Source organism: Platalea leucorodia (genome assembly GCF_965183815.1).
Source record: "Platalea leucorodia genome assembly, chromosome: 8".
In the NCBI taxonomy this organism is placed as follows: domain Eukaryota; kingdom Metazoa; phylum Chordata; class Aves; order Pelecaniformes; family Threskiornithidae; genus Platalea; species Platalea leucorodia.
In genome coordinates, this window is record NC_138830.1 from 46,886,923 (window position 1) to 46,910,257 (window position 23,335).

Genomic DNA, 23,335 nt, shown 5'->3' on the forward strand with positions numbered 1-23,335 from the left:
ATGGTCTTTTTGAGCCTGAAAGACTGTGGGTTTTTCTGCTTGCTTCATTAAATACTGATTTTTAGTCCCACAAACATTCCAAATTTCCCTTGATTCTTTCCTTTCACTGTGATCATGACAACAGATTACATAATAGTGAGTTAGAAGGTGATTATTAAGCTCTGCATCCTGAAAAACTAATTTTGTTTGACTTTACCTCAGGTTTTAAAAGCAAACTATACCCTCCACAACTCTCACAAATCTGTGTGTTCTCTCCTTTCATTTATCATTTGTTTTGTGAGCTGTGTCCAAAACTCCATTTTGCGTTCTTTCAGTTTCTTTGCTGCCTTTTGCATTAGGTCTATTTCCAGGTATCTTTCATCCAGATCATACTGAGGCCAGTGGACCAAGCCTTCTCCGTTGGGATTTCTGGAAATAATATAATGAAAAGTTATGGTGCTATTTGCCTATCATCAGTTGTGCTCTGACTGCTCAGGCTTAGACAATGTCAGAAAACTAACACGAGCTCAGATTATGTAATTCTAGTACCTGAATAGGTGGGTGTTTTTTATCAAAATGCTCATCAGTGGAATAGCAAACATTAGTAACTGCCATTAGTTTTGGATCTAAAACTCCACTGCAGATGGAGTAATAGCTCTTGGATTTTTTTTTTTTTTGTCTGCAGGTTCATTTAAAAGGTTTTTCTTGCAGTCATTTAGAATAGAAATAATTTGCTTCAATATTTAATCTTAAATTCTATCTTAAAAAATTTGTAGGAACCACCATATAAGCATTGCTATTATGTTTCAGGCAGCACAGACAAAACTTGAGCTGTAATTAGCATTATGATTCTCACCCATTTCTAGCAAAGTTAGTCCAATATCTCATAACAGTTCTGCTAAGTTTATTTTCTTCTTCTGTAGCATGCCCTGCAAAGTGAGAGATGAAATGGCAACATTAAAAACTAAATAATCAAAAAAGTAGCAGTTATATCAATTCCAATAGACTGTAATCAGTTCTACTTGTTACTCTGAGCTATGGGAGCGTCACGCAAGCAGAGCTGTAGGAGAGAACTGTAGATGAATTATTTAATGAAAGGTAACTGCTACTAAAGACAGAAAATGCTTATGTTGATTTCAATGTTTCTAAGAGAGAAAGTCTATTCTAAAAGCCCTCCAGTAAGTAAAATTAATAATAATGATGTTTTAAAAGGAATACTTTAGTAAGCATGGATACATCACCGGCTAAAAATGGCTTCCCAAAGACAAAGGCAATCTCATCTGTATGATCCGCTTTTACAAACTCTGGTACAACACCTGTCGCTGAACTTGGTCGATGTTGAAATTCATAAAAATAGACTGGGTTTCCAGCATCTAGTAGAAAATATACAGAAGAGTGTTAGTCTGAGAGCTGAAAATACCTGCCACCAAAGATGATAAACTTTCATTACAAGCTATTTTGATAAAATGAAAACTCAACCAGTTCTTTGGGTAATGGAGTGCGATGGAGTGTTTATGTGTCCATAAACACACCTGAGGATGAAATTCTACATTTCTTCTAATAGATGCTGAATTAGAGACTCACCTCGATGGTATCTAGCCACTTCAATGGCTGAAAGAACAAACAAAGGGTCTCCTATTGCATCAAGAAGGCCATCTCGCACCTGAACACGGTTTTCTGCATTCCCTATGTATTCATTGTATACTCGATTAACAGCTTCAGGAGTAACACCCTGAAATGAACAAAAAAAGTACTTCTTATAACGATGATGAATATTTATCATTAACAGCACTAATTGAGCGTGCCATCTGCCTGTCCCTGGCTAAACCTCAAACATTACCTTCTTTCAGAGAAAATCCTCAGCTGTGCCAGAGCGTGGCTTAGAGCTCAGAATCGGGAGTTACACAGCTATCGGATATAGATGTTCTCAGGGAGAAGAGGTTTGCAAGATCTAAAGATCACACATCTTTAGAGGAACATCAGTCAGTGATGCTGATAAATAGATATGGTAGTCTGTTCTCCCTTCTGTGGAAATAACCCTCATAAGAGAAAAGAAATCCTGTTGGATTTCATAAAGTTCATTTATTGTTGTACATGGCCATATTTTACTCCCTTTCAGAACAGGCCTGGGCTTTGCTTTCCAAGTTCATGATAGATGTCTGTGACGCTGAATGATCCATTGCAAGTACTGGCCATGTTTATAAAGTCCTTAATTCTTACCTATTAATCTGCATTTTTCTACATTTAGTAGTTTCAGGAGAGCAGAAAGGAACCAGAAGGCTAAGAGGTTTGTATATTACAGGGAAGCAAAAGCTCAAGATACCTAAACATCAGTCTCTCAGTGCCATTTTAAACATCTCAGGTTATCCTTTCTAGTCTCCAGCTACTGCTTCAGAATGGCGTGTTCTGTAAGTTTTGTGTCGTACCTGCTGGTACCATGCGTGCCTTGGATAACCTAGGGTATCTAAAATGTCACAAGAGATCTGTGTTTAGGTACCTGAATCACTCCTGGATTTCCACAGAACTCCTTTTAAAAAAGAGGGGCATTTAGGATAGAAATTTAAAGTGTATTTTCAGTCGCTAGTGGCAACAGGAATACATCATGTCTGCTGCCCATTACTGCCCCATGGTAGGAAGCTGACAAACAGAACAAAGTTTGCCTCTCAAATATACCCCTCCAGGAGTAGAATACAGAACCAGACCAGTGAAGAAGCAGCACTGGGTTATTCTGAAAATGATCTCTTACCTTAAGTAATGATGTTAAGGAGCTCTGCAAAACTTGACGTGCAACATCTTCATCCAGACCATCTGTGTAAGCAGGAAATTTCATCATCTGCACGACACAGAATTATATTTATTAGAAAATCTTGTATTAACAAAATGATATATAAATAATGACATTATAAGTATCTTACCATAGGAAGTACCCATCCAAATTCACAGTTATTTACTCCTATTATATATGGAACTGAATTGATCATTTTTTCAGATAGTAATTGCCTGGGACTCTTTGGAAAAAATACACCATCTGCAGATGCACTGATGAACAGGGAAGGCTGGAGAAAAAAAAAAGAAACAGAAAGAAAGAAAGCTTCGTTAATACACAAATTTTGCTTCTAGAAAAAAAATTCAGATTTTTACTGTAGTTCAAAGCAAAACAAATTAAGTGCCAAGTGAAAATATAAGAAGTAATAGTATTCAAGCCATCTCTAAATTTTCTGACAGATTTTCTGCACTAGGCAGACAATTCTGTGAAGGTTATCATTATATTTTTAATGTTTGTGAAACATAGGTGATGATGTCCAATTTACATCTCTTCTTAGTTAGTTCGATCCTATTCTGGATGTGTGGGGCAGTAGTGGAAAAACTACTGTTTTGAAACTGCAAAGGAACATGGAAGCCAGCACTGTTATAAGAAAGTTTAAGTAGGACATAAAATAGTACATTAATTAATTTTCAGGTTCTCTAGGGGGAACTGTGACATTTAATACACTCTTTTCCTTCCCCTGGTAGAGCATGACAGCAAAACAGAAGTAGCTCAAAGGCCATGCAGAATGAAAGGGAAGTAACCTGTTCACATTTTTCAGGTGAGGTATAGCATAGCTGCAGTGTTGTCAAATCCTGAAAAGGTCAAGAAAGTCAGACGTTATGTTCACTTCAAGTTTTCCTAATATTACAACGCACAAATAGCATACTCTGTTATGATAAAATTCGAAACGTCATTTAAATGCAAGAAGTATAATTTCACCTACCATTTTTAGTGTTATCTGTACTATCTCTTCTTCCGTTTTTTCTCTTAAGCATTCAACTATTGCAGCTGAACTGGATTTTTCACAGCCAGAGGCAGCAGCAATTACCTGCAATCAATAAAAACAAACACTCACTTTTTCATACACTTCCCATAGAAGGCTCTATGTGGCACCGGGCCTGAGAGTCCAGCAGGGGGGAGTCTAAACTTCTGCACAAGGATCATTGAAGCCAGACCTGTTCCAGCTGCAGAGGTAGAGAATAGGAAGCCCTCATAACCCTTCGCACTGGACTGAGCAGAAGGACAAAATATACTCCTTAAAAATATTTTGATACAGAAATAGACCAAGATAGTCATTCTGGTAAGTAACATGCTGGGCTGAGAAGGCAGGATGACATAAAGGAGTTAGAGTGATGCACAATCAGAATACAACCATGTAGATAGTAACAAAGAGCACATTATACCATTCTTGATGTGGGGGTCGGTCTCTTCTCCCTAGTAACAAGTGATAGGACAAGAGGAAATGGCCTCAAGTTATGCCAGAGGAGGGTTAGTTTGGATATAAGGAAAAATTTCTTCACTGAAAGTGGTGTCAGGCACTGGACCAGGCTGCCCAGGGAAGTGGTTGAGTCCCCATCGCTGGAGGTATTTAGAAGATGGGTAGATGTGGTGCTTAGGGACATGGTTTAGTGGTGGAGTTGGCAGTGCTAGGTTAATGGTTGGACTCTATGATCTTAAAGGTCTCTTCCAACCTAAACGATTCTGTGATTGATGATGCCTTTTTTGGTGGAGTAAGAGCTGTCTTTAGAGACAGAGCTCATTATAATGTTGCCTCTTATATCCCAGATTATCAAATTTAGGTTCCTGGAAGTTGTTTCTTGTAGTTGAAAAAAAACTGGGTTGAAGTCAGCTCTTCTTTTGAAATACAAACAAATTGAATAAAGTCTTGTTTATTTGCACACAACAGGCATCAAACAGGAGGGAAAGAGAAGAGTATTCAGAATCCGGTGTCATTTTCCAGCCAAAAATTATAGCTCAAATTTTCTTGAAGACAATACATGTTATAGTATTCCTTCACATGTCACACTTCTTCCCTGCCTTCTCTCTTTGATTCCTTAGTCTTTTGATTTCACTCAGACATATGTGGGTATTTGGGTATTTGAAAAGCAAAGCATCATTAAACATGTATTATTTGCACACAGAAATACTGTCTTTAATGACTGTGGTTGTAGTTTTACAAGAAAAAAAATCTGTTTCTACATTTTGGAATAAACAGTTTAAGATATGCAAAACTATCTGGAAAAATAATTAAAATTACCACAAAATACGCACTTGTGCTTCCTCCTCAGGCTGGTCAGTGAACAAAACCCTGACTGCAGTACCACTCTCTGAAATGGCCTTATGGAACAAGCCCTTCGCCAGGGGAGATAAGACCTGTAAAAAAAGCAAGAACAAGCATTACAAGAATGACAAACATTATGTTCTGACCACTGACTTAGGATTTCAATATCAGGAATTGCCATTTAAAACGTTTTGAAAACAAATGTCATAAGACTGTTATTCTGTAGCCTCTGATCATAGCTCAGCTATGCAGAGGGCTTTGGCAGCACCACCAGGGATAAGCAGTTCATGCCTGCCTTCTCCCCTCCCCTAGCACCTTCCTTCCAAGACTTCATGGAACTACACTGCAAGCCAGATATGGATCGAATATAACTGTGCCCAAGATAGTCTGGCTATGCTGCAGAAGGGGAATAAAGAACTATTGGCCAGAGGGCAGGAGCTTAGGAAACAGGAATTTTTATCACATCTATCACTGAACCCTGGTTTCACTGTGTGATCTGTACCAAATTGTCAGAGACTGGAGAAAAACCACCTCTTAGCCAATGTGCTCAGTGTTGATTTAAAAATTTTACGTCATCACTGGGTCACAGAATGCATGCCTAGTTCAGCTATCACGACTATTCGCCTCAGTTACTTTGCACAAGTGACTATCAAAGCAAACAGGAAATGGACAATTCATCCTCTTTTCTTACAAGGATAATTTTTTGGGGTTTTGGCACTGCAAAAAAAACCCCAAAATTTAATTTAGTAGATGGGGAATAACATTTTGGGTCTGAACTACAAGATTTGGGTATGAAAAGAACATTTTCATCAACCAGAAGCTGTATCGATACCACATTGTATTACAGACCAAGGTGATGTGTCATTTACTACAAAACCATCCCTTTTCTCTCACTGACTTTTCATGCAGGTACTAAAAATTAATGTGGAAGGTGTTTTTTTCCCCTGAGTAATAAAAATTCAATATTACTGTGAACTTACAAGAGCAGAAACGCTGATTCCTCCTGCAGATTCTCCAGCGATAGTGACAGATCCTGGATCTCCTCCAAAAGCTATGATATTTTCCTGAATCCACTGAAGAGCTGCTACTTGATCCAAATACCCCCAGTTACCTCGGGCATGCTTATCACCAGTGCTGCGGAGAAAGAACAGATTTGTTTAAATGCTCAATGCAAGAAAAAAGGCAGAGAAAAATACTATCTGTGGTATAAGAAATCAGCTGCCATTCTCCACACAGGGCTTCTGTACACAACTGAAAAATAAATGGCTCAAAGCGTTGAGATTACAGTAGTGCAATCAAACAAGAACAGACTTGGAAGCTGACTTGGGACTTGTAAATTGTTCCCAACTGTTGCATATGTAATTAAGAAATGTATAGTTTCTTTGCATAAGCAAGTATTCTGCACGTCTCTTCACAAGGCTTTGCACACATAATTTTGGAAATCACTTAGCAAAATCTGAGATAAAATATCTTACCTAAAATATCCAACAATACCTAATCTGTACTGAATTGTTACAACCACCACATTGTCAAAGGCTGCTAATGCTGAACCATCATATGATGAAGCTGCTCCAAAAACTAATCCACCTCCATGGATCCATACAAAGACCTGGAAAGACAAAACCAGAAACAACCCAGCACAGGTAAGAGCTCTCAGTGATAAAAACTAGATATAAACCAAAATATAATATTTTGTGCTGTTTCACTCCTGGCTCTTTCAGATTACATTTGACAAATGGTAGAAGTCTTTCGAATATGAGGCCTGCAGTCTTGCAAAATAGCATTGATTTTATTAAATACTTACATTCTATCAGTGCCCCATGACTTTTCACAGATTATTTAGAGGAAATCAAACATTACCTAGCTAAAATGTCAATAAAATTTTATTTATAAAATAGGATTTTGTGTATCTTTTAAACCACAGCAAATATTTACTGAGGCAAAGCACGTAACTTGATCACCATCACAAAACTGCACCTGTAAGTCTGCATATAGTACAGGTTGTAGGTTTGCTGTAAAATAATTTTGCTAGAGATTTTATAATGATTTTGCTTACAGGCAGCTTCTCCTGTTTTTCTGTAGAAACGGGTGTATACACATTTAGGTATAAGCAATCTTCAGACACTTGGAGAAGAACTTTTTCTTTTCTATTGGTAATAACATCCGAAAAAAACTGTCCTTGTACTTTATCCTGTAGACACCTGAATAAATGAAAAAATAACAAGCAACAGAAATAATTAAAACCTCAAAGCCACAAACTGTAGCTTTTTTGTACTTCCACAATAAAGTGCAAACCTGAAACCAATCTCCAGTACATTTCTAGATTGTTGGCAACAGAAAACATAAAAATTTTTTTCACTTTTAATATATTTTCTTCCTTTGACCTGGCATTAAGGAGATCCATAAAAAGAAGCCACAGTCTGCAGCAGTACACAGTGCCATGCAGATATAATTTTGCATGTTACAAATTATTAAAGAAATACACCTGCAAATGTGTATGGCTATAAATTACTTCAATGAAAATGCAAATTAATTATTTTACATTTTCAATAGCTTTTTATATTGTAATGGTAGGTATTAGGCTTGAGGCACTAAACAAGAGCAGTAGTACAAATGGAGTAAGACGTTTACAATATAGACTAAAATCAGTCTGCATTTCTTAGGTGTCCTATTAAGCATGTGACTCATTCTTTTTTTTTTTTTCTTCCAATATTTTATTCCAACATTTCCTCAGCTTGTTTCTGCTCCAAAGCTACACAGTTTATAAACATTGCTAAGTAATGGCCAAATGCTCCCAAAACAGAACATTATTAGCAAAGTGCTGGTCCATATTAGTTCATCACTGATGCCCATTAGATAAGAGTTTTTATTAAAAGGAGCAGCTTATAAAGATGTCTTTAGAAACGCATTCATTGTAACAGTTGCAGGTGGTAATGAGATGGCACCAAGGAATTTATCTTTGTGGCTTTTGATTGCCCTGTACATCACTGTCCTGGAATTGCATATAATGTAAAATTATTGAAAAGATCAATGGTTTGGGGTTTTGTCATTGTCTTACATTGGTGGGTAGGAAGTGGCATCTCTGACACCTTTCCATGGCTCAGGTGGCTGGGGTTCAGAAAACCTCAGTGGTCCAATGGGAGGCTTAGCAAAAGGAAGTCCCAAAAAGACATTTACACTCCTCTCAGCTGCATCCACTTTGAATTGGTACCCTCGGACTTTCCCATATTTGGTCACCACTTCTGGTTGCTCTGCTTTTTGTCCTGAGGGATGTGAGCACAAAATCACATAATTGGTCTATTTGTAAGTAATTGCCAGATTTCTAAGAGCTTTAGCTACTTAAATATGCACCTTTTGTTTGCTTAAACAATTAATTTTCATACATAAGGCTTCAACAAACTCTAATCAGTATAGCTGACATTATTTCAGCCTTCATTCTGATTGGTTTGTGTGTATAATCTCCCCCAGAGGTATCACATGTATTGCCTTACTATCCACACACACAATAGTAATTGTGTATACATCTTAATCCTTTTTGATCCAGGTTGTTAGTTAAAAGTCCAGTAGATTATTAAGAAAAGTAGATCCAGTAAAAGTCCAGTAGATCATTAAGAAAAGGCATTTCCTTTTTAAGAAAAGATCTGTGAATACACAAAATACATTCCAGACCATTGATAGTATGTACAGCCAAAAGAAAAAGCTTCTAACATACCTGAAAATAGTCTGGCATTTACAACCACTGTTAACATTTAGGTAAGATAAATTTTAAGATCGGTGTGAAAGTTCTCAATATCAAATTACAAATGCGGTACAGTGGTCTGCTCTGCCTCAGCAGACAAGATTCTGGAACAGGAATTTGATTTCTCTATTTGCAAAAAAGGCAAATAAGACAAATGACTGAAAACAGATCACGACAAGAAATTAAGAACTATTTGCTATTCAGACTTAATTTCTATGCAGCCAGGTTGGGTGCCCAGCTCCTCTGATAAAGCTGGGGTTCCCCTAGGTGAGCAAGCTGCACATGTGCTCTATTTCCTTACAGAAGGCAATAGGTAAAAACCCTTCTGAAGCTTACCACTAGCTGCAAGCGCTGTGACCCCGACGGCGAGAATCAAGGACAGCAGCCATGTGTCCTGTCCAGTTGCCATTTTGCAGGCTAGTCACATATTTACCTCCTCAGCGCGTTGCCTTATATACTCTGTTAAGTATAACTCTTACGCAAGGCAAACACTGATAGGGAAGAGCAGTGCTGAAGCCGTGAGCCAGCCGAGCCCTGGGCCACCGGGGCAGCTGCCCTGCCTGCGAACCGCTCCTCCGTGGGGAGTGCGCGGAACCGGGACAGCTCCTGCCTCGCAAGCTTCATGCTGGCTCCCTAGTGCTCCCTATAAATCTTATTCACAAAACCCCAGGCATCAACTATGTGCTTTAAAAAATGCTTTGAAAACAGTCTTCCTTTGCACCAGGAGTTTCCTCCTGCTGCTGTAACACACCATCTTTCACAATGAAGTTAGGATTTCCTCACAGTACGCAGTGAAGAGACCAGGAAAGGAACTACACTTCTACTTTATCATATCTGTTTACTTCATTTTGGTATTAATATCTCAATGTAAGGAACACACAATATAGCCACAAAGAGCAAAATCCAAAACAATACTCCTGAAAAATGTGCTTTTGTTGAAGGAAAAGTTGAGGGATTTTTATTCTCACACAAGGACATTTTTGGACGAAAACAATACTAGAAAAATCTTAGCTTTTCCTGCAGGGTGGATACTCCCTCTGTCACTCCGTCTATGATGATGTCACTCAGTTCAGGGCCGTTTGTTTGGTATCTCACAGAATACATGAGTTTTGCAACACTGAAGAGATGATTGCTCAACTTTTGTTGTGTGGGAATAATATTAAAGAATTTGGGTGCTAACGATACACTTAATGCCTCTGAAAAATCAGGCAGGATTATGGACTTAAGTGCGAACTCACATCTATCATTGGAGCATGATATGAAAAAGAGCGAAGAGAGAGCTCAATAGAAAGGAAACATATTTTCTGCCCACATTAAGTAGGAGGTTGTGTTAGATTTATGTAAACTTTGGGCTCTGCCTTTCTTTTTTTTTTTTTGTTGGCAAGGCTCAGCAGATCTTGCCCCAGAAAGGCTGTTTTGCAATTTTATATCACAAGAATTCTCAGTTGTCAGAGATGGCATTCGTATAGATCAATTTACTGCTTGCACCTTTGTTTTCATCTAAGTGGGCCATAAAGACCCACAGTCATTAAATTAGTTCAGCACGTATATTATGCACCTAGTAGTCCTGTGTACTATGGCTGTGCTTGTGTACTTTACTCCAAATCTTCCTAAGTATATCTGCACAAGTGTGATTTACAGCCCTTGTAGGTAAATCCCGGTCAACTTTAAACTGGGCCGCTTAGAGAGCAAACTTGGCAGGTAGCTTCAGATGCACATGTTCAGTGCATGCTGTATACCTTAAGCATTTACTCTGTTAATCAGGAGACTCCTGCCCTCTGTACCGAGCTCTGTGCTGCAGCAGCCGCACTGTTAACAATGCCCATGCTATGCTAGCGTGCGTATCAGCTGGTTTTGAGTGTATGGTTAGTGCACAGTATACATTGGTGAACAGAATAACACCATAACTTTGAGCTTCTAAGAAAATAATGTGGACAAGAATTTAATTGCAGAATTAAGCTAAGAAGGTAGAAAGCTATCTTCTACCTTTATCTGTGTGATACAGGCTTCCTAGAAGCCAAGGGCAGAAGTACTGTGTAGCAGTAAACTCTGCACTCCTGTTTGCCTGCTTGAATACAGTTGCAAAGCCTCTCATTGTCTCCAGTGACCTTGGTCTGCTTTGGTGCCTGGCATGGGAAAGCTGTTTCCATGGGGGGTGGAACTACAAGAATCCCTGCTTGTGACTCGGCTTCCATCCTGATGGGCACACGTGCCTCAACTCACTGGTGACCTGCAAACTACAGGAAGAGTCCTTTGCTACAAAGCCAAATGCTGTGTACTCTGCTTGCTGCTCCTTCCTTTTGTTGTAACAAACTTTATTTATCTCCATAAACAATTTATTTTCTATCTCCTGACCTTTGTCCTTTCCCACTTGCTTTCCCTTTATTTTTCCCCTTCATTTACTATTCTATTTTCCGAGCCTTACTCTTCAATCTTTGTTCTACTCACTACTACTCTTTCAAGTACCCATTCTGCAAAATGTCTCAGCCCATTTCCCATCCACAGTCCCGGAGAAGCAGCCATTCTGAAAACATTACCAGTGCAAACTGTTTTCTGCAAACTCTGCCAATCTTACTTACAATAAGATAATAAACAAATGGTAGATCCCTGCAGCCTTGCCTGTAGATACTTTGTATGGATCTACAAGCATGACCTATATACTCTGCAAACATGGAAACTCTTACTCTAGTGACATAGACTAAACTTGTGGAATCTGGAGACAGTGCTACATACCTGGCAAGGGGAATTCTTGAACGCTGTTTGGAATTTAATTTTAAGAGAGAACATTTTGCAGCTTACCCTCAATCAGTGAATAATGTACAAGTCAGGGATCAATCAAAAAAATCCTGCCATCTGATGATATTTGCCTCTTTATACTTTAATAAACTGCTACCTTTCCTGATTTCAATAGCTGAAAAATAGAGACAAATATCACACCTATAGGCCCATAATTGCATAAGAGCTCACAATTACATGTTGCCTCAAGTATGTATGGTAGATATGTTTAGAAGTCTGGATTTAAAACAGGGTCAGTTTGTTTTTTCAGTCAACCCCTGGTGAGTATTCAATGAAGCTGGAGCGTATAAAACTTAGAGCTAGAGTCTATGAAGCTAGTGCTCAGACAGCTTTAACATGTGGTAACATCTCTTTAGCATGCGGTAATCTCACATCAGGATGTCTCTGGGATGGGACAGAGTATCAGAGCACTCACCCCTAAGTAGACAGAGGTAAAATATTTTGACATTTTCCACTGTGATTTATTTTTAGCACTCTGCCTGTGCATAAGAAGTCAGTTCCACTGCACTTCTCTGCATACACTTACAACATAAGCATATATTCTGTCCATATACATACAACGCTGCCCGTTTATCTCCTTTTAAAGGGAGTAGTACAGGACTTCAGGGGAATTTTATGTGCAATGAAAATCTATCAAGACTATTTTGAGATTATATTCCCCTCACAAAACATGTTAGCTAAGACAAAGGAGAAGGGACAGATGCTTAGCAGGAATTCCCACTTACCAAACCAGCAGTTGTGCCAACAGTCTAACCCTACCTCCCGAGATCTCACTGGCAACAGAATTTGGGCAGAAAGAGGTAGGAAATCCCACCCTATTTCTTCCAGTAAAGTCATTCAGAGAGAATGGGTGGCCAGTTAGTTGCTATAGGACATTATTAGCTATGAACAATCTTAAATTCTTCCAGAGATACAGAGGAGTGATGAAAGAAGGGGGGAACAGATGCCTGGTGCCCTGTAGGACCTACGGAGCTGCATAATGCTGCTGTGAGGTAGCAGTAACATCAGGAATATGGTTGGGAGAGCTGGAGCAGCCTAGGAGCCAGATATAAGAAACAAACAAGACATAGCAGAGAAAGAAGTTCTTGACAACCCTGAAATGAGATGTTCAAGACTTGTTCTTGGCAGTCCAAGTGCACATCAGCTGGTAAGGGCACTGGAGTAATTCTGGTAAACGAATCCCTCCCCAGTGCTAGTAATGAAGGCCTGTGACCCAGTGCAAACAGAGAATCTGGAAATGACTAATGGCACAGAGAACAGCACCATGGAAAAGACAAAGTGTGAAACTAATGTTAGCAATGTTGATTCTTCTAAGGGAGTTATAGCTAAATTTAAATGAAAAAAGTGTGGGTAGCAGAGACTGTTTCTCCCTTTTCTAACATTTGACAGAAGTCTTAATTCCAGCACTACTGTTACTGATTATGCATCACAACAGCCAGAGATAAACTATCTCTGTTGCAAAACTGACTTACAAAGCAGAACAATTTTAGTTCGATTTTTTCTTCCACAGAGGACATTTCTGTATCTAAATCAGACCAAAACTTCTATACCATCACTGATACACTTGACATCAAAAGACAGTTTTACTTGCAGATCGACTCTGTATTGATTTCGCTTTATTAAAACAATGTTGCTGCTACATTCTGTCTTCAGTCATGGGGAAGCAACAGAAAAAACAGAGCAGTGGGGAAATCTGGTACCTATATTTAATAAGTGAGGCTTCTGTTGTAGACACAAATCCAGAAAGAAGTAAAGGATCACCCAGGGGCAATAGATCAGTTGGAATTATTACAGTGAATAATTGCAAGTATGACAATTGTGAAGAAAAGGTGAAAAGAAGGTAAACGTAATTTTATCCTCAAAATTATTTAAAGTAATTTCTTTCACTATCCTAATAGTTTACCTATTATATGCATGTTTAGACTGCAAATTATAACTCTGAATTAACCTTCTTGTTTTCTGTTCTTTTGTTATTTGTCTTTTCAAGCATCACCTTTCTCCAGAAGTCTACCTTCTTTTCTTTCAACTTTCTGGCTTTCTTTTGTTTTAGATTTATCTGTAAGTATTCTTCATTTAGGTTATAAGATGGCCAGTCAACCAAACCTTCCCCATTAGGATTTCTGTAAACAACAAGAAAAAAAGAAAGAGTGAATGCCCTTTTCAGTCGTGGGGGGATTCAATCACAGCAGTTAAGACTGAATAAATAAAACAACTAATTCACTTTGGCATCAGTACAAACCAGTAGCATGTGTAATGAATCTCATGATTCTTACCCATTTCGAGCAAAGTTAGCCCAGTACTTCATTAGAGTTCTACTAAGGTTCTTTTCTTCCTCTGTAACTTCACCTGAGAGACAAAATACAAAATAATTATTACGTGTGGCAGAAATCAAAACATTGCTACTACAGAAGCAGCATTTCAGTCTGTGAATATGTTGTGACAACTTACCAATTACAACAGAGACACCGTACCTGCAATACATTAGTAATACAGCAATCATCAACGGAAGATTTCAGCACTCTTTAATAATGAGATTAGCATAATTACCCTTATTCTAAAAATCTGGGAATTGGGGTACAAGGAAATAAGGTGATTTGACTGTAGCTTTCAGGAAACCAGAAGCAGAACCAAAAAAAGAACCCGTGTCTCCCGAGTCCCATTACAACCCAAGGAATAGGCCACATGTTTTAGTTTGTGCTGGTTTTGGCTGGGATAGAGTTAATTTTCTTCCTTGTAGCTGGTACAGTGCTGTGTTTTGGATTTAGGATGAGAACAATGTTGATAACACACGGATGTTTTAGTTGTTGCTAAGTAGTGCTTACACCAGTCGAGGACTTTCCAGCTTCCCACACTCTGCCAGGGGCACAAGAAGCTGGGAGGGGGCACAGCCAGGACAGCTGACCCAGGCTGGCCAAAGGGATATCCCACACCGTATGGCGTCATGCTCAGTATATGAAGCTGGGGGAGAAGGGGGAATGTTCGGAGTGATGGCATTTGTCTTCCCAAGTAACCATTAGGCGTGATGGAGCCCTGCTTTCCTGGAGATGGCTGAACACCTGCCTGCCGATGGGAAGCAGCGAATGAATTCCTTGCTTTGCTTTGCTTGCGTGCATGGCTTTTGCTTTACCTGTTAAACTGTCTTTATCTCAGCCCACAAGGTTTCTCACTGTTACTCTTCCAATTCTCTCCCCCATCCCACCGGGGGAGAGTGAGAGAGTGGCTGTGTGGTGCTAAGTTGCCAGCTGGGGTTAAACCACAACACAGTTTCATAGATCTCATTCTAGCTTTGTGGGACTGAAATTCTCCCTATTATTCAGAGCATGAGTGGGCAAAGATTTCTTCATTCTGATACAAGATGGTGTCATTCCATGTCTCAACACTTCAAGAATATTCATTTAAATATAGTTACACATATGCCCACTGTATCAGGTAGGTGAAAATAATTTTAGTTACAGTGTGTTATTAATTATAAATGCATCTCGATACATCAAGAAAAATATTTGCTATTTTAATACTCTCAGTAAATTCAGGCAAATAGAAAAAGAACCATATAGTGTTTTCTAGTGTAGGATAACATAAGTAAAAAAAATACATAAAATATAAGCAAAATCAAAAGGCTCTAGTAACAGATTAACGAATGCTTTTACAACATAGCTGGATTGCTCCAAAGTTCAATGGAGTAAAAGGAAATACTTTCATTTTAGGCATATGCAATTAAAGCAAATTGCTGGATTCATAATATTCCTGAGGATGTGGCATCTTGTATATAACCATTCAATGACTGGCACGTCCATTTGGACTGTAGCGACATGGGATTTTGCCTGAAGGAACCAGAACTTCCAGAATCCTATGAGAATGCCCAAACTGACACGGCAAAGGCAATTTTGGGAGTACACCCTTAATCCTTCCTCAATGGGCTGGTTCCATTTCAAATAAACCATTAGATTTTCATGCAGAAAATGAAACACTGGAGTTCCAAGCCTTGCTCTAATCAACACAACTGGAATGCTATCTGCAAAAGAAACCAAGTCCCCCATTCTCCGGAGCCCATGGGATTTCCTGCAAAGGAGGAGACATTAGCTTAAATTCCTCAGGAAAAGAAGAGAACCTAGATTTCCTGCTGCCCAAGTACTCCGCTAGTCCCCTGCAAGTTTAATTGACCTTTTCTTCGATTTATTTTTCAGCCAAAGCTATTTGGCAAATTCATGAACAGTGCTGGTATGACAGTGATGTTTTCTAGCAAGTGCCCTATTTGCTAAATTGTTGACAATGTGTAACTTACTGTACTTCAGAAACAGCAATCTGTACATCATAAAGAATGGAGAAGACAGTAAATTAGTGTCAAACAAATTCTAACAGGAGAAAGGGTTATACTTTGGTCTCACTGTTAATATATGCACTTTAGTCTGATTAAAATGGAAGTAGCACTACTGAATAGAATAATGCCAATGTTATGAGAGTAATTTATAAGTGAATATTGAATGTTCTATTCCTTACTACGTAGCTGAATATCACCGGCCAGATACGGTCCTCCAAAGACAAAGCCAACTTCATCTCCGTGATCAGCTTTCACGTAGTCTGGTTTACTATCCCAGTACGAAGTGGGCCGATGCTGATATTCAAAGAAGTAGGCAGGAGCTCCAGACTCTACAAAATGTAACATTTAGAGAGTTAAAGAAGAGATGCATAAATTAATGCTGACATCTGCTGTTTAAAATATTCCTTTAAATATTTCCAAAGCTTTATACTGGGCACATTTTTAATGTAATGTTACATTCAAATATGTATTTTTATTTTTAATTCAAAATTAAGAACTCGCAGTACTTACTTACACAAAAAAATGAAAGATTCACCCCAGGAAAACTTACAAAAAAAAAAAAAAACTACCACCATCCAATTATTTTCCAATTCTGGGTATTTTGGCACGGCTTGTATACACTTAAATACCAGAAAATCTCCAGACTAGAGAACTGCTGACTTCCCAGGTAGCAGTGGGCCAAAAGACAAATTCCAGGTTGCTTTAATATGTTTTCATTTTTAAGCCTGTGTACTTCACTTAGCAAACATTTACCTGTGTTATCATGCTCTGCTCTCAATATATTGTGACTATGAGCACAAGTGCAAGACAATAGCACAAAGATAAAGGAGTACATACACTTGCTTCACACAATCCTGCAGACCTATATCACTCTGCATTCCCATGAAGTTCCCAGTAGGAATCTCAAGGGCTGCCTACACACGACAGGATTTGTGTCATTTGATCCAGCATGTAGTAAGAGGTTCGAATATCTTACTGGTGTTCACTAGCTCACCCCTGTGATAATTTAATGCTTTAATGGATGGCATGACAATTCCTACGTCCCCTAGCAAGTCCAGAAATCGGTCCCGTAGCTCAGCAGGATCATCTGTGTTTCCTAGATATTCATCCACTATCACAGGCAGAAACTCTGATGGTATATCCTAAGTGAAAAAGGGGAAACAAGAAATGAACAGAAAAAATATCACCTTCTGAATTACCAACTGAAAATGTCATCTTTTAAACTTCAGAGATTCTGCAAAGGCACAAAGGTCCAGGGTAGCCCCCATGTTGATGGGAAACCATGATGGCAAATAAAACCTATTCAGGCTTTTTGGGGGGGGGGGGGGAAAACAACACCAAAAAACCAAACCAAATATGGGTTAAAACTCTACAGGAATCAATGGAGATCCAGCAACTTCTCCTGATAATACCTTTGGCTTCTGTTTTCTTCAGGAGAAAAGAGAGGGGAATAACAAAAGTAAATTCTCTGAGTCCTTGAAAGATTTATTTACTACTAGACTACAGGACAAGACCAATGGGATCTCCAAACACAGCTTACGTTTTTAGTATTAGAATTTGCTGCTTGAAAGATACATTTCAAAACTAGGAGTGCAAAGTAACTACTTTAGAAGTTACATTTAATTTAATATAAACACATTGAAAAATCCTGCCTTGAAACCCATCAACCAGGAGATTAGCCATCAGATACTGTAAGATTAGGAATACAATTACAGTAATCCTACATACAAATACATAAGATAAAACTGTTGGTTCAGAGGTCTAGAAGGAAAAGGTATTTCCCCAAATCCCAGGCCTGACTTCTGTGTAATCCCATACACCATAGTCCTGTCAGCTTTGCTGGGACCCTCCCCAAAGCATAACATGACCTCAAGTCTTAGTAACACTATGACTCAAGCAGGAAATTAGAGAACACCAAACTTCACAAATCTGTTCTATGCATTAAAAAGAAATTTCACTTCTCAAATTAGATGAGTGCAACAGCTCTTACCATCATTGGTAGTAAAAACTCTAAAGTTGAAGTGATTGATTTTTTATCTCCTATTTCCTTCAAACCTGGTATTTTTGATGTCTGCACAGAAAAAAAAGGAATGTTATTAGCGCCATTCAACTGCTCCGGTACTTTTAACATTGGAACTACATTATTCCACTTTATTCTTACTACTTGTGTTTATTTTTGAAGCGTCATATCATATGCAAAATTATATCAGTATATATAATTTATATTAGATATAATAGATATAATAGATATAATAGATATAATATAATATAATATAATATAATATAATATAATATATAACCAGCAGTCAAAGTTCATAATGACATACGGAGTAAGCTGTTCAAGGTGATCAATGCCACATTTTTAAATATTCTATGTATCAGTCCTGAATACTGTGCGTGTAACATTTGTGTGTTGCGGGGGAAAGGATTGGTTTTATTTTTCTTTTAGTAATAAGCCTTTGACTGTTGCATTCTTTTTCCTCTCTCTGACTGGAGGGATTAAAATTTTAGGATAAAAAAATACTGTGTAAAATTGATGTTCCAAGGATGTCCATGTAGTTTAACTTGCAGGATGAAGCCTGACTCACTGTTTTGTGACCAACTGATTCTGGGTCACTGCAGAATCATAATGCAAGCAAAGTTTACCTTGTATATATTTCCAAAAACACAAAGCCTTTTGACCATACTTAAAAGGTGTCCTACCAGCAAATAACTTCTCAGAGTTGCCTGCATCAGTTAACACAAACATTAAAAAAAAATTAGAGAATAGCCATTAAATTACAGATCTAATATTCCAGCCAAACTCATTGTTGGTGACTCCTATCATAAACGGGACTGCATTAAATTCTTTTCCAGCCAATATCTCTTCAGGTGACTTAGGAAGAAATACTCCATCCAAAACTAAGGGTAGAAATGGGATTTCCTGAAGGAAGAGAAAAAAAGACCAAATTACTTGTTAATAGTATTTTCCTCTTCTCCTTCAAATCACATAATAAAATGTCCACATTTAATGTTCCAAGTGCAGAAAAAGGGCTATAAGGAACCTGAGTACCTACAGCCACTGTAACATACATTTACAGTTTTGCACAAGAGTAGAAAATACTAGCCTGGTTGGGTCGTGGTATGGAGTAATGTAATGGTTTCCTGATCCTGTGCTGCTTTTAACTGACATTAAAACATACGTATGCTCGAGTCTTGCTCACAACTTTACAGGTGCTGTGACACTTCACTGAAAATTCTAAAGAGAAATTATGTGAAATTATTTCAATAATATTTAGGGGATGTTTTGACAAAAATTAGGAAAAATCAACTTTGGAACAGGCAAACAACGAACTCTAGTCAGAGGCTGAGTTAAAGTTTTGCAAGCATGTAAAAAAATCTGTTACTAAGTAAAGTTTCACCTACCGTACTGTTAAAGACTATATCATTTGCTTTCAGGTTCCTTAAGCAGTTTATCAGTGAGAGTGAACTGCTCGTCTCACACTTAAATATACTTGCAATTTTCTGAAAATTATTAACAAAGACAAGAACTGTTAGCTATGAGGTGGTCTTTAGGGAATTTATAAACAGAAAATTATCATACACAGTACTGTCGATAGTTTTATTAAAGGGCTGATTTAGGTGAGCTTGATAGGTCTTCAAGTATTTTATTTTACTAGAAATACTACAGTTTGATCATGAAGTGAAATCATTCTGGTATACTTTTTCTTGCTGTATTTCCATTCACTGTTCTACAACAAACCTTGCTGTAGAGATAGTACAAGGTTGTAACATAAATCAAATAAGGCAAGAAAATTCAGAAAATCAACTTATGAGATATTTACATTATTACTACCTGCTGTTTCAGGAGGAGAAATGGAAAGGTACTTATAGAGAGGAATTTAATTTTAAAGTCTTTTTTTTTTTTTAATTCATTTACTTCAAATAAAGGACCTCCATAAAACACCATAGCTGAATAAAAACTGAATGCCTCTTCTGGACTCTAATTAAATCCTCCATAATAAATTTCATAGTTACTGTATAAGTTACAGTGTGCATGAAAATGGATGTATGCCTAGCTTCACGTGTGTAACTGAAAATACGTAACTTGACCCACAAATATTATAATCACATAACTGTACAATCTATTTCCAACACCAAACAAGCACAGTAAGACTGAAAATAAATAGACTATTTGAATGAAAATTTACTTAGTGCTAATCTATCTATTTATAAGTATGCCGTAAGAATAAATTTGATCGACTTTGTTGCATAATATGCAATCAGATTTTCCCCTTTTCTCTTTTAACCAAATTATCAGATGTAAGAAATATCCTATTTTAGACTATAAAGGCTTTAAAATGCAAAAGAAAAAATGAGCCTACCTTAAGATCTGTTGAAAGAAGTAAATCTTTATCAGGAGGGATTAGAATTCCACTCTCTGCTATTGCTTTATGAAAGAGACCCTTAGACAAAGGAGATAAAACCTGCCAAGAAGGGAAGAATAGAAAGTATTTATTCTACATTAAGGTCCTTATCCCATAACTTTATGCTTGACTAGACTGTGGGGAATTACACATTTTTATGTGCTTACAGGGGAAGTTTCCAGACTTAGCACAAGGTGCCATTAATCTTACTTTGAAAAATCAGATTAAGCATCAAATGTTACACTAATTGAGTTCTTGAAGATTTTTTTTTAAGGCTTTACTTTTTAGTATATCTACTGCATGCCTACATGTGCAAAAACAGAGCAAGATCCTGCAGATACACCAAAGAGTGTGACAGATCCTGGATCTCCACCAAAGTGTTCAATATTTTCTTGGATCCACCGAAGAGCTGCTACTTGATCCAAAAATGCCCAGTTCCCACGAGCATGTTCATCACCAGTACTGAAAGAAAAGCAGTATAAGCCAGCTTCTCAGGAAGAGTAATAGTTCTTCTAATACCAGAATAAAATAATCCTCACCAACTTACATTTTGTGCAGTGTCATATTTGGCCAAGGGAAGATCTGTATAGCCTACTGACCTAAAGCCCTTCATAGTCAGATCTAAGCCCCACTGACTTACTTGCCTCTAGTGTTTGTTCACCCATACACAGATGGATTCCTGGCCTTTACATTTTTTGCTTTACACACAAGAACAAACATCCTATCCAGAACCAAATAAGCCCAACTATGATTTGATAGCAGGCTACAATCAAATGGCAATGCAAATGGAATTTACGGACATTTCTTAATGTTCTTAAGTCCTGATGACAGTGAACTATAAACATTTAAACCACTATAACAGTGGGAAGCTCTTATAGAAGTTCAGCTGATTTAGAAAACAAAACTACTGATGCTTTAAATGTGATAGGAAGTATTTTGTAAAAAGTGCAATAGGCCATCTTACTTGAGGAATCCAAGGAGTCCAAGTCTGTACTGAATTATTACTACCACAATATTCTCGTAGGCTGATAGTGCAGAACCATCATACCTAGAAGCACCACCAAATATAAAATTGCCTCCATGGATCCACACCATTACCTTAGAGAAAAAAGGGTGAGACTTTTATACATTGTTTGGTAGATTTCGTTTAAAAAAGGAAGACAAAATCAGAGAATTAGGAAGTCCAAATCACCAAAGTTCAATGGGAGCTGAATTTTAGGTTGGTGGACTTTGAAATTTACGTAATAATATTATTTTTGCTAATGCAGGATCACATTTTCAAAAGCAATTAAGTAATTTAGGAGCTATCACTAGGTGCAAACTTTGTACGACACAAGCTTGTACAATGTGTTTACGTACAGGTAACTTGTCCTTCTTGTTTGAACCAGCAGGGCTGTAAACATTTAGATACAAGCAGTCCTCAGAAGTTCGGAACGGAAGGTGTTTTTCTTTAAAGTTTTTTTCAGCTGTTTTCAACATGGACAGATCTTGAGGACATCTTCACAAAAGAAAGGAAGCGTGGCTATTAGTAATAAAACTGCAACAGCAATAATGTACCAATGATAGAGAAAACACTTTCTTTTGCCCCACAGACTGAGTTGCCACAGGGTGCTCGAACTTGGTGTTACTTATATACAGTCAGAGGTGCAACCTGTAAAAGCACAGCTCTATACTTGTACTTAAAAAGCTGAATCATTTCAGCACAGTATAATGAGAAAACGTGATTTCCAAAGACAGGAATTTCCCAGGAATTCTTTGTGGCTCCTAGTCCCACGGTTCCTATTGAAATATTTCAGTACTGGCAGTGTATTCACTACCAGTTAATACAAGCTCCTTAACAAAAATCAGACCTCTGTACCCTAATAAACACGAGAACACTGACAAACATGAGCAGATCCTATATATAAATGATCTGAACAGCTCTCACAGTGGTGGGTGAGAAGTTGCATCTCTCAGATCATTCCAGGGTTCAGGTGGTTCGGGTGGGGAAAACCTCAAGGATCCAACAGGTGCTTTTGCAAAAGGAATCCCAAGGAAAACGTTTACAAGCCTGTCTGTCCCCTTCACATTTGTCTGTCTCCCTTTGAGCTGTCCAAGTGCGACAGTCACTTCTGGCTCAGCACCAGTCTGTCCTAAGTAACACACAAGGTGAAAAAAAAAAATTAAATTGCATTTTCATAATTATCAGACAGACTTTTCAATGAAGCATTTTTTACTGGCTGTTTCATTTAGAAGATTTCAGCTTGTTCTTTTCAATTTTGTCCAGTTTTCATTTCGCTTTTGTGCAACAACAGACACCCCCTGCCAAACACTCCTATAGCTGGCTCTGCCAATGACAACGGACCTAAATAAGACATAGTTTACTCATTGTGCAAGAGCATAAAGCTTAGAAACAAATTTCAGAGCAAACAGCAACTACCAAAATCATTAACATTTTCTAAATTTATCATCCAACAAGATCTTAAAAATATATAGTTTGGATAATTCGGAAATCGTTTTGCTTTCTACCTTTTGAGAAAGACAGAAAGTTTTATTTTCATAAAATCATCTCGGAAATTATTTCATCTCACAAACCCAGTAATTTTTGCATCAAGCTTATTAGGATACTTTTGCAGATTACTAACAAAAGTATGAGATGTACTGCCTTTGAAAATCACTACACCGCAACTTGTTAGTGCAGTTGCTTCCACAACAGCAATAATAATAGATTTTGTATCTCACCTTCTGCTCCACAAGCGATGAATGCTATACTACAAACCAAGGTACAAAGCAAAGAAATCTGGCTTTGAGGAGCCATTTTTCACCCCCGTTTGGACTCTACATTATTTTTTGTTTTTATGCGGAAGAGAATGGTACAAAGGTCCCTGCTGAGGGCACTCTGAGTAGGGAGTGCAGGTAAATTCCCTTTTGAACAGGCACTGCATTAATCACTTTCAGAGCTGTACTTGATACGAAGTGTAAATACAATCCCTTAGTGTAACACACCTAATCATTACCCAATTCTGAG

The 23,335-nt window shown here is 37.9% G+C and overlaps 1 protein-coding gene across 1 annotated transcript; it reads right to left on the reverse strand.

Annotated features, from left to right (window-relative positions):
- Nucleotides 1-233: 233 nt before the first annotated feature.
- LOC309593924 (uncharacterized protein) lies at nucleotides 234-23,125 on the reverse strand (the record flags this gene model as incomplete). The annotated part of the gene is made up of 27 exons (XM_082319075.1): nucleotides 234-408; nucleotides 836-908; nucleotides 1,221-1,352; nucleotides 1,564-1,711; nucleotides 2,726-2,812; nucleotides 2,895-3,035; nucleotides 3,732-3,836; nucleotides 5,060-5,161; nucleotides 6,050-6,203; nucleotides 6,545-6,678; nucleotides 7,126-7,270; nucleotides 8,128-8,332; nucleotides 9,145-9,225; nucleotides 12,573-12,639; nucleotides 13,553-13,724; nucleotides 13,878-13,950; nucleotides 16,102-16,251; nucleotides 16,917-17,064; nucleotides 17,913-17,993; nucleotides 18,705-18,845; nucleotides 19,328-19,426; nucleotides 20,287-20,388; nucleotides 20,637-20,790; nucleotides 21,293-21,426; nucleotides 21,688-21,826; nucleotides 22,256-22,460; nucleotides 23,050-23,125. 27 exons carry the CDS (start codon nucleotides 23,123-23,125, stop codon nucleotides 234-236), a joined length of 3,423 nt encoding a protein of 1,140 aa, XP_082175201.1.
- Between the last annotated feature and the right edge of the window lie 210 nt (nucleotides 23,126-23,335).